General features: G+C 43.9%; 2 protein-coding genes across 2 annotated transcripts in view; one reads left to right on the forward strand and one right to left on the reverse strand.

Annotated features, from left to right (window-relative positions):
- Positions 1 to 12,384, reverse strand: part of LOC119653142 (obscurin) — a 172,164-nt gene that overhangs the window by 52,668 nt on the left and 107,112 nt on the right.
- On the forward strand, positions 5,540 to 7,032 carry LOC119653149 (glutamine synthetase 1, mitochondrial-like). Its single transcript, XM_038057692.1, has 2 exons — positions 5,540 to 6,473; positions 6,536 to 7,032. The coding sequence occupies exons 1-2, from the start codon at positions 5,736 to 5,738 to the stop codon at positions 6,986 to 6,988; spliced, it is 1,191 nt and encodes a 396-aa protein (XP_037913620.1). The 5' UTR covers positions 5,540 to 5,735; the 3' UTR covers positions 6,989 to 7,032.

A 12,384-nucleotide genomic window follows, 5' to 3' on the forward strand; every position in this document is an offset into this window, starting at 1 on the left:
AAAGAAGAATGCAGGTCACGCACTCAGCGATGTCGTGAAAACTTAAACAAGTCGGGAAACCGGAAGCTAAACGCTTCAGGTATGAAGGGTTTTGTGTATTTCTTTTATAAAGAGATGCATATATAATATTATGGAAAATATCTACTTTCAAGTGATATTGACATTCATAGTCTTGAATTTGCAGAGAAGCGACAGTTTTGGCCTGGAATAACTCTGTTAGTAATAGTGCAATTTTCACCAAATTCGTCAGGATCATGATTTATGCTGTAGCCTATATTGCTGCAAAATTTCGTGATTCTAGGGTGAACTTAAGGGAGGTTTCCTGTCAATTACCAAAAATTACAGTAATGTATTATTATTAACTTTATTTGAACAGGTATCGGTGTGGAGGCTATTTCGGAGTCTAGGCACGATATAGTGACAGCCCCTGATTTTTTTCAGGTTTTTCGGTTGGGGAGTTTCTGAGAATGGGTCCGTTAAAAAAATGATCACTGAGCGTTCACAGTTCCTAACTTTCTACCGAATTTGGTGACAATCGCTACAACCGTCTCAGAGAAAAATGCGTCTGACCGACAGACAGACAGATAGTAGCCCGCAAAACTCGCCATCCAGCGAAGCAAGAGGAAATGGTTTAAGGAGCTCTGCTCAGAAGTGGACGTATACCCGTGGGGGAGAGCTTATGGAATCGTGATGGGATAATTCAGAGACCGTTCCTCTCCGCAGATCATGTGTCCCACCCTCCTGCTGAAAATCATCCAGGGGTTATTCCCCAAGCAAGAAGAGAGCACCGACACATTCCAACCACCTCTGAATGTGACGGCAGTTCCGTCAGTCACCAGAGAAGAGCTGCTGGAGATCTGCGGTAGAATAGGAGACAATAAAGCGCCGGGACTGGACGGAGTACCGAATAAGGCCCTTAAGCTTACGTGAAATCCAGGCCGGACATGTTCGCTGAGTTGTTCGAAGCGTGCATGTCCGAAGGAATATTTCCAGCGGCATGGAAGCGACAGAAGTTGGTACTTCTGCCTAAGCCTGGTAAACCTCCAGGTGAACCATCGTCATACCGACCCATATGTCTTTTGGACACGGCGGGGAAAATGTTAGTGCGGGTAATCTATAATAGATTAGTACTGGTTGTTGAGAGCCAAGGCGGCCTTTCAGATCGGCGGTATGGGTTCCGAAAAGCCAGATCAACCATTGATGCCATCAAATTGGTTACTGGCTTGGTCGAAGATGCAATCCACGGAAATGGTAGCACCAGCAAATATTGCGTGGCAGTAACCCTGGACGTGAAAAATGCATTCAATTCGGCCAATTGGAATCTAATACGGAAATCTTTAGCGATTTAGGTTGGTATTCCTGCCTATCTCGCTGCTATCGTCGATAGTTATAATACTTAACTGATAGGAGGCTCTGGTATGACAGGAGTACGTTGTTTCTACGGGTGTCCCACAGGTCTCCGTATTGAGCCCACTACTGTGAAACATCATGTACAACGATGTACTTAATCTTCTCCTTCCGGAAGAAGCCACAGTGGTGGGTTACGCTGACGACATAGCACTGGTTGTTGTCGCAAAGCATCTCGAAGATGCTGAGTTATACTCAAGCGAGGCAATCAGTGCTGTCAAATGCTGGTTAGAGAGTTCTGGTCTGACGCTTGCGGGAGAAAAAACAGAAGCGGTCCTTATCACGAAGCACCGGAAGAGAAATTACGCCTGTGTTAGAATCGGGAATCATATCATCACTTCCAAGCCGACCATCAAATACTTCGGGGTGGTGATAGACAGGAGGCTCAGCTATAAGCAAAACGTACAGTATATTTGTGACAAATCATCTACTGCTAGTATGGCCCTGGCGAGGATGATGCCGAACGTGGGAAGACCACGGCATACCTCTAGGTTGCTTATAGCCAGGGTGGTGACCTCAATTATGCTCTATGCGACCCCAGCTTGGAAGGAGGCGTTGCGGATGTCAGTTAACACTAGCAAGCTGAATGCAGTCTACAGGAGGACAGCTCTGAGGGTATGCTCTGCCTTCAGAACTGTCTCAGATGATGCAGCATTCGTCATCTCTGGAATGATGCCGATTGACATCTTGGCAGATGAGATGGCGAATATATACCATGCGAAGCCAATCTCTCCCTTATTGAAGACGAAAAACGCTTAGAGGGAGAGATCCATAAATAGATGGCAAGAGCGGTGGGAACGTTCGGGAAAGGGTCGGTGGACTCACAGGCTTGTTCCTGCCATCAAGGAGTGGTTGGAGAGACGACATGGTGAGATTAATTATAATCTCACCCAATTTCTCACGGGACATGGAGGATATCTCCAATACCTTCACAGGTTTAAATTGGAAACCTCACCCGACTGTTCACATTGTGATGGAGTCCCAGAGGACCCAGAGCATGTATTCTTCGACTGTCCGAGATTTGTGGAAGAAATTTCATGAGAATTGGGATGCGGTCAACTCCATGATCGCTTCTATTCAAGATAAATTGCGAAAGGCAGAGGAAAGGAGAAAAGCGCGGTCACGTGCCCCGCGTATAGAAGAAATGGGATTAAGCTAGAGTGAGCTGACTCCGCCCCGTGATGTAATACCTTATGGTGGTTCCGCGGGGCACGGAGGGAGTCGGGGGTGGTTTTAGTGAGTAAAAATCCCACACGCTGGCGTGTCCAGACCAGTGACTTTTGAAGATTTCCACCTCCTCAAAAAAAAAAAAGACAGCCAGACAGACAGTAAACCGATTTTAATAAGGTTTTGTGTTTACACAAAATCTTGAAAAAACTGATTAAATGCCTGGAAATCGACATGGTGCCATGGACTAAGATACACTCGGTTGAAACAAGACTAGGATCCCCTAAACATCAAAAATTAAAACACGAGTCCAACGCCTTATAAGTAAGGTGTCTAGATTGCGAGAAGAGTTACTGAGTTATGTTAGGGGGAGCACGCAAGAGAAACGGAAGCAGCTAAGGGAATTAAAGGAATAGCACATCTCTGAAATCGATGGTAGCACGACACATCATAGAGGAAGGATATAACATCACATAGGACAATGGGTACATAGCAAGGAAATGCAGCAACATCAGGAAATTAAATGGTTAGGAGGTCTGGCAATCTGGCATACGATTTCGACCAGACTGGTGTATTGGGCGACAGAGGATATAGGTAAACAGGGTAGGCCTATATTTCCATCGATAATGGTAGTGTCTATACGTTACTGTGGGGAGGGTCTACCGGCAAGGTGGAGGACAAAGGACAATTGCTCTTGATCGGTATATATTATCGGTCGCTGGATGTCATTGAGGACTATCGATCTACCGAGTAAGGGAGTAAATCTACTGTTTACCAACGAGGCGAAGCTAAACGATTTGACCTCATTCTTTTAAGGTTTCAGACGGATGGTGAATGGCGGATGAGTGCCGTGTAAGAGAAGAAGAGAGGGTATTTTAATAATAATCATTGCGCAACAATTTAATTGGATCAGGGCCTTGAAGTGCGTTAGAGCACTTCATTCAAGACCGTAACGGTACACTACAAAATTACAGTACCCCGTAGAAGGCATTATAGTCAGCATTGTGTTCGCCGTATTACCCTCATTTCACTTAGTTACTCATACCAACTGAGCCGATTGGAATCCGACGTGAAGTCACGATATAAATCCCACTGCTACCAGTGAGATTTGAAACGCGAACTTCCGTACGACGGTCAGAATGACATTTTGGCAATGCAAAAAAGGTCCAAACTTTGACGGAATGAAGGGTCGGCAGTAGGATAGCTCAGGAAAATCTTGCCCTTGCAAAAGCTGCGACTCAGTAATCACGGGGGCAATTTTCAATGGTGATATTGAAATGGTTTCCACTGGAACTCACTGGCGGTTGATTTGTTGTCTGTCAGGAGGCATGGCATGCTGTAATTTAAGATATTTTTTTGCGCAAAAACAAAGAGTTTGTTCCATCCAACAATAGAATCCAGTTTAAGGTAAGTTTCATTGAAACCTGGAGACCAGCGAAGCAGTAGTGGCTACTTCCTGGGAGACGAAAGCAGGATCGCATTGGGGAAAGTTGATAGACTGGTGAAGCATTGTAACTGGAAGACGCTACAGTTTCTTCTCGGCTGCGACTGCCAACACCCACGGTGAAGTTTGGCAAAGTGAAGACACCAAATGTGGAGGAGAATACCTTATAGGAAGCACACAAACTTTCGTAAATATTTCCAGGCAAGAAGTCCTAAAAGTGATTCTAGCGAATATACGTATGACTCGACTACACAGTTGAGGCTGTTTTTGAAATAAGAAATGATAGTAAGCAATCCCACGAGAACAGACTAAGATTCCTATATATAAACCCTGAGTAACAATATGACTTATTTTGAGGGAAGCAATGGTAAGAGACTTCAGAGACTTATCGCAGACTATGAGGTCTGTTGTCCCGTAAAGGCGGTTACCCCATCAACGAGTATATCCTGGTATAACAACCATTAGCCAGGTTAAGGCCAGATGGAGGCCGGTTAATAACTCTCTTGAGGTAGCGTCAAGAGATTTTGTGGTTGTGTTAGACAGAGCGTCCAGGCTGTGCAAGGTATCAGCCAAGGACAAAAATACCCTATGCCAGTCTAAAAAGAGAAGAAAAAGAAAGAAAATAAGGAATTAATTTATTTACTTTCCAACACCTATTTTCCGAGGAGAAGGGAGATCAATAAAGAAACCCAACCCCGATCAAAAATGAGGTCTTGACCGATTGCGCCATTTTGTTTGATCAGAGACCTGATCTGGCTGGAGTTGGGAGGTTCTCAAATCACCATTCAGCTTCTTACGCTGGATGGTGATTGTTGTTTCGGTCGGTCTTTTGGTGGTTTCCTATCGATTTCGATGCTCAGACCAATCTTGGCAGGTGAGTTTTCGTCAGCTATACCATCGAGGCCGCCTCTCTCGCAATTTCTCCACGATTGCCGCGATTGCTGCGTATACGGCAAGGCGCTACCTTGCTGGAACCACATGCCAGCGTCTCACGGCCTGAATACTTTGGGTCCCAGACTGTAGTTGGGTAGAGGAGATTAAAGTAGCAGATGAGCTAGCAAAAAGGGATCACGTTGCTTTATGTATAAGAATTTTTCTGTGCAATTGGTAAGGATTTCAGAGCCATGGCATTCAAGGAGGCAGACGAACAGAGGCATACTATAAAAGTCGAAGGGGTACAATAGTTCTACAGAATGTAGTGCAAATCTCCTTGATCATAATAGTTGCTACCATCGTACTCGTCATAAAATGGGTACGTAATGGATCTTTATGGAAATCAAGGTTTTAAAAAAACAGGCTATCACAAATTCTCTTCTGGATCTCAGGGATATGATGGTTATTCCTTTTCATTTGATTACAAAACGGGGTATGCTCAAAAACGGAGTTTGTGTGTTTGTGATTTTCTCCTTTGGTATACTACCGAAACCTCTGAGGAAAGTTGAAAGCCTTCTGAAGATACTTGGTTCACAATCCGTTCGCATCACTATTCTAGCTAAAGCTAAGTAATCCGTGATTGTCGATGTCAAATAGAAATCCTTTTATTGGGCTGGACATTAGTTAAATTCTCGGTCAGAAATACGTTACTCGTTGTTGTATTATCTTTTAAAATTGTGTCGTAAATCTTTGGTCTATGAGTAAATATTGTCAAATCTGGATAAAGACAAATTATTGCAACTTTTTATTTATTTCTTTAAAAAAATGAAGAAATATTTTTAATATGTTCAGAACGCTCATCCATATATCAGTAAAAGGCAGCGGAAAATTGTTTCTTTGGAAACGATGTTTCTCTGTAACAAATCAGTGTCTATTTCTCAATCGATCACCTAATGCAGCCCTCGATAAAGGCATATTGAACCGCTTCACAGAATTGAAAATACCAGAAGACTGTTACCAAGCAACTTACATATGGATTGATGGAACTAGGGAACATATTCGCGGCAAGGATCGTATTCTCAAGGGACGTGCTGAAGCTCCCGAAGATTTGCCTTCATGGTTATATGACGGCAGTTCCACGTATCAAGCATGTGATGAGAACTCAGACATGATTCTCGTCCCCAGAACTATATATCGTCATCCTTTTAAGTCGGGCAAAAACGATATTTTAGTTATGTGTGAAACCATCAATCCTGACGGCACGCCCAGTATTTGGAATCAAAGGTACCTATTAAAGGAGGCTTGCGACGCTGCGAAAATTCATGAGCCCCTTTTTGGAATAGAGCAAGAGTATGTATTGCAGGGTACCGATGGGAGACCATATGGATGGCCCCATAATGGATTTCCAGCTTTACAAGGTCCATATTACTGCAGCGTTGGAGCCAATCGCGCACACGGACGAGACATTGTAGAATCTCATGGGTTAGCATGTTTGTATGCAGGCATAGCATTCAGTGGGACAAACGCTGAAGTCCTTCCATCCCAGTGGGAGTACCAGGTTGGGGTTGTTGATGGGCTCAAGGTATTGGAATGACATTAAGCTAGGTTAATATGACTTGCTTCTAACTTTTTTCTATATTCCAGGTTGCAGATGACATTTGGGTTTCGCGTTATATACTAAAGCGGATTGCTGAGCTATATGGTGTTGAAATAAATTTTGACCCGAAACCTGTGGAAGGCAATTGGAATGGATCAGGGGCCCATACAAATTTTTCAACGAAAACAATGCGAGAAGATGGCGGTCTCAAAGCTATGGAAGAGGCCATTGCTAAATTGGAAAAGAGACATGCACAGCATATTGAGGTTTACGATCCAAAGGGTGGGCAGGACAATAAACGAAGATTGCATGGTGTTTTGGAAACATCAAGAATAGATACTTTCACATGGGGTATTGGTAAACGTGCGGTTAGTGTTCGGATCCCCTTCCCTGTCGCAAAGAGTGGAAAAGGATATATCGAAGATAGACGACCAGCAGCGAATTGTGATCCTTATGCTGTATGCAATGCTTTAATTCGTACATGTCTTCTGGAAGAATAAATAGATTACGCTGTGTATATACAATAAATAGATGCTTAATTTCCCTCGAGCCTGTATGTTAAAGTGAGGCTTTCAACTCCAGATGTGTGACAGAGTTAGGCTATACAATTTCTACAGCAATCCTTATCAAGCTGTAGTGGTTTTGAAGTTTCAAACCGGAAAGTAGTTTTTAACGAATATCAATTATGAGATCCATTGATCTCCTGATAATATACTGCAGTCTATAAGTTCTAGATACAACTAAATTACAGATTAATGAACAGATTTCCTAGGTGGCTCATAGGTGCATACCTATTGATATTAGGCATATTGAAATGTTTGCGGAACGCTATCTATCCATCGACATTATAACTAGGGTTTATATCACGTTTAAGCATCCCATCTGTCATTAGAGCATTCCCTGAATTTCAACTCGATCTGGCAATTATGTTTTTGTTTACAAACTATCTAAGTTGGCATATCAGTGCAATTTGCAACAAGCATCGAACATCGTGCAGTTATTACATCAGTGTATCAGGTGAACCTGCTCGTTCGAAAATAATGGTTTACAAGTGGGCTGACGAATTCAAAAGAGGTCGCAAGCAATTAGGACCATCCGCGTGCAGGACGCCCAAAAGGTGCATCAGATTCAGAAAACATAAAAAAATATAGGATTTGGTTTTGGAAAATTGTCGAGTGACACAGAAAGAATAAATGGAGGTCGTAGGCATCTCAGCGGGCCCTGGAAGCCATAACTTAACCGAAATTTTGGGTTTCAGAAAGCTGTGTACGCCATGGGTGCCGCATTCTTTAACAATGGAATAAAAACCCATCCGAATGCGACTTTCTCAGCAAAATTTGGAGCATTTTAGGACAACCATGGATGAGACGTGGATCTATCACCATGATTCTGAATCGAAAAGTGGAGTCCACCAAATCTTCGGTACCGAAGCGAGTTCGTGTGCAGAAATCAGCTACAAAGGTGTTAGCGGCTGGGTTTTGGGATGCTAAAGTAATTTTGTTAGTAGATTACCTCTAAACTAGTAAAATAATAAACTCAGCTACTGTAAACTTTTGGACGACACGAAACTTCATGGAAAAGGCCTGGTTTTCAGAAGAAAAGAGAATTTTTGCATCAAGACAATGAACCTGTTCACACAGCTTGCATTATTAGAACATTCATCCTATTCGCCAGATTTAGCTCCCTCTGACTTCGGGCTGTTCTCAAACCGCAAAAAATGCTTACCGATGGATACTGATTTTCGTCAAATGAAGAGGTAATAACTGCCGTAAATGGGTATTTCCAGATCTCCAAGAAAACCACCACAGAGATAGGAGCCTCAAATTAAGCACATGCATGTATGAATCAGAAAAGCTAAGTAGATCCAGGACAATAAGAGCATAAATGCAATGGAAAGGATAAGCAAGTTGCAATTCCGGAAACTGGTGTTTCGGGTATGAAGGTTTTGTGTTCATCCTTGTGAGAAACTTTCTACGCATACTTTTGCATTTATATCTGGCTTAAAACCCATACATATTCTCACCAAGTTTCATGACAATCAGTTCTGAAGTTTCCGAATAAATCGGGTGTGACAGGCAGACAGATTGACATAGAGACAGACAGACGGTAAACAGACATCAAATCAATTCTAACAAGGTTTTCTTTCTCATAAAACCTTAAAAAAGAGCTCCGAAAACCTGCGCAGGTGGTACGCTTGGGCATGTGATCGTTGGAATTTCTCTCTCAGTGGAATAGGAGGTTATCGGGCAACTTATGACCGTTCCAAAGCAATCACGTGGAGGCGATCAATGGACGATGACATCTTTCCTCAAACACCTTGACTTAGTTTATGACATCTACCTGCTCTCTCAGCGGGTAATGGACTTTGGCCAACTGACTTTGGATTTGGAAAGCGAAGCAAGTAGAGTTAGACTAACAAAACCAAGGAATTCAGTCTAAGGAGTTATCGCACTATCCCTATCTGCATTAATGGGCAGAGCATCGAAAGCGTCCATCAATTTGTATATCTAAGAAACATGGTCTCTGCGACAGTGGCAACGAACTGGATGTTGTCCGACGCATTAACAGCGCTAGATCCGCTTTCGCTGCCCTGTCGAAAATCTGGACATGCAGTTATTTCAACACGATCAAGTTAGATTGTTCTGTGCTGCTATATGAGACTTGCAAATGGAATGTAAACTTCACTGTTACCCAAAAGCTCCAATCTTTCGTGAATACCTGTCTGCGTCGTGCCATCGGAGTGCACTGTCCTGACACTATCTCAAGCGAAGAACTTGATCAGCTCACAGGGCCGGCATTCGTACGCACTATGATCGGGAGACGGAAGTGGCAGTGGGTAGGTGACGCTTTAAGCAGGGACGACAATCATTGCTGGCTAAGCGATGCAGTCGATTCCGCTTTTCCAAGGTGGGCGGCGAGTGGATCGCTCCAAGGGCAGAACGGCAGAACGGTAGAGGGGCAGTGTGAGCGTCTCGAGAAGTCATGGTAAAAACTGAAGGGCATTTCAGGTAACCGTGATCGACGGCACGTAGGTTTGGTTGACGCGCTATACCCCACCAAGTGTTGAATGGCAACCATATATTTAAAGCAATCATTGCTAAGGCAGAGGAAGGATACTTGTATGTGTGCCGCCGGGCGATGTAAGTTGGTAGGATACCAAATGAATGGGCGGAGAGAAATTATCAGCCAACATTTAACAACTTGGAGGAAAAAGTAGTTCGAAAATGGAATTTTGGCAGCAATTGCTCTAAAAAGCGAATATTTTTCCCATAAAAACGTTGGCAATAACGTATAAGTAACCCATTTGACAGGCGGTACGGTATTGGGAGCGTACACCGGAATGAATGCTGCAACTGGATTTATGTGGGTGAAACTAGGTGGAATATATGCCTAAAGTTAGAACGCTCCTCAAAGCCTCGGAGTGGCAGAATTTGAGAATATAGGTTATAGAACGGAGAAGCTCATTGATAAATTCAATGGTACTTGGTGCAGCTGGACATATGATCATGGAAGGAACAGCACTGAAAAAGGTGAGTTAGCTATATCAGCGGGTAATTAAGGCATGCGACTCTACAATGCCGCGACGGTGTTCCATTCATAGTAAGAAATCGAGCTACTGGTGGAACCAGGAAATCTCGTAGTTGAAATCATCGTGTCTGCTAGCGAAGATGCTTTTCAAAAGGGCAAGATGGAAGCCAGGACATCCGCAGACAGAAAAAGAATACTTTTTGAAAAGACATCTTTGATACCAGATGGATGATGAGCCGAAAAAATATGTTGTCACAGCAGATGTTTCCCAAGGGTCCATATTGGGGTCCTTGCTGTGGAACATAATATATGATGAGCACCCGGCGTCTACGGCGCGGTCAGCAAAAAGGGTAGTACAGTAACTCCCTAAATGAAGGTAACTGGAAACCTGACCACGGCCGGCCTGTCAGTGACACTGTTGCCTAACTTTTCTATAATACGGGAGAGGAAGGGTCGGCAGACGGAAACTTTAGCTGCAAAGGAGAAGGGACTTCAGGCTAGCATGTCAGAACCTTCTCCTCCACCTGTACTCGGAAAAACGGAAAAAGGGAAGCTGGTAATGAGAACGCTGCTGCTCTAACGTCGGTATGTGGAAAAAGATCCATAAAGCTCGGACACCGTGGAATTTGGAGGACTTCTAGCTGGCGATAACGAAACGCATTGCGAAAAAAGGTGAAGTTTCTTGGTAATGAGGACATAGACGTTGCTACACCACCAAGTGTGGAGATATCCAGAGAAATCAGACGCAAAAAAGCAGAACTTTCGGCGGAAGGTGCGGACAAGCTGGTAGCCCCGGTGAGATCCACACTGAACGCAAGGCTGGCAAAGTTGCAGGACTGTCCCTACATTGTTCTGGTTCAAAAGTCATGGGTTCGTTTTAACAGAATCTGTGGTACTGGATCAGTCAGGGGGACTAGAATCGTCTTCATTAAAAGATCCTCGAGACCGAGGGTCTGCGTTCTGTTGTTAAAATTGTTAGAGACAACCATGCTGAGAGGACCTTCTTGCGGTCAACTTACAATACCAGGTTAATGGTAAATCGGGAAACGTCATAGTTGCCAATGTTTACTTACCCTAAGATTCTTTGTGCCCGCCGCGGTGCCAGAACTAAGAAGTCTGGTAGTGTATGCATAATCAGGTGACCTTGAACTTTTAATAGGTTGTGATGCGAACGCTCAATTTAGTCTGACTATTGTAGGTTCTTAGCAAGAAAAATTGCGAACTTTTGGGCGCGTTAGAGAGGAGAATCCTCCGAAAAATTGTTGGCCCCCTACATGAGGATGGATGATTCCGTAGCCTAAATAACGACGAAATCTATGAGCGATACCATGACCGTGAACTTGTGGATAAAATCCGGCTCAATAGGTTGCGGTGGGCGGGTCACTTAATCCATATGGATGAGGATGATCCAGCCCAGAAAGTCTATAAGGGTAATATCTATGGTAGAAAAAGAAGACGAGGCAGACCCCGCCTGAGACGGAGCGGTGGCGTAGGTCAGGACGCCAGAGAGCTTTTAGGGATATCGAATTGGTGGACCTCGACGCAAAACCGAGATGTCTGAAGTTCCTTATTAAGGCAGACCTAGACCGAATACCGGTTGTTGCGCCGTTGATGATGATGATGATGATTGTAGGCGAACAGCAGGTAATACAAAGCTGGAATCTTAGGGATTGGACAATGTTCAATGAACTTCTTGGCGACAAAGTTGGGCGCCCTAGGCGACTAAGGACTCCTGTGGCGGTAGAAGACCAATTGAAAATTCTGAATCGCACACTTTTAGAGTGCTTTGAAAAGACTGCAGAGACTCAGGAAATCAACCAGACGACTTCTAAATCGTGCTTGCAAAAGCAATCAATATGAAGATTGGCTAAACTTCCGGAACTCACAGCGTGAATATAAGAGGCTTGTAGAACGTTAGAAATGAGACTCTTTTAGTGCATACTGCGAGGAACTGGAAGGTTGAAGGGAGACTTCCAGGCTACGCGGAGTCCTTAATAAGGATGAGTCGGCAAAGTTGGAATCTCTTAGAAAATCGGATGGTACTTTTACGAACTCCAGAGTTGAGCCTATACGGATTCTCTAGGAAGTACACCACGTGAGAGAACAGGTCTCAGAAGTGGGAAGAAGTGAATTGGCGGTTTCTGCAGACCCTTCAACTCGAATCATCATTTTCGCTGAAATGTGTGGGGAGACTGGTTGTGCGTCACATTCGCGAGAAGGCGTTAAGGTTGCTCTCACTAAATGAAAACCGACAGGGTTGTGAACATGGAAAGTCCTGTGGGTCCGCTCTTCATCCTTTCGTTTCAAAGATAGAGGATGCAACTTTGAAGGGTGAGTACGCGATGGTGGTGTTCCTGGGCATTGAAGG

This window comes from Hermetia illucens, chromosome 1 (assembly GCF_905115235.1).
Source record: "Hermetia illucens chromosome 1, iHerIll2.2.curated.20191125, whole genome shotgun sequence".
In the NCBI taxonomy this organism is placed as follows: domain Eukaryota; kingdom Metazoa; phylum Arthropoda; class Insecta; order Diptera; family Stratiomyidae; genus Hermetia; species Hermetia illucens.

Excerpts from the sequence above, each read along its gene's own strand:
- LOC119653149 (XM_038057692.1), top strand. The coding sequence starts at position 5,736 with ATGTTCAGAACGCTCATCCATATATCAGTAAAAGGCAGCGGAAAATTG. Across the intron at positions 6,474-6,535 it reads GGGTTGTTGATGGGCTCAAG|GTTGCAGATGACATTTGGGT; the intron begins GTATTGGAATGA and ends TCTATATTCCAG.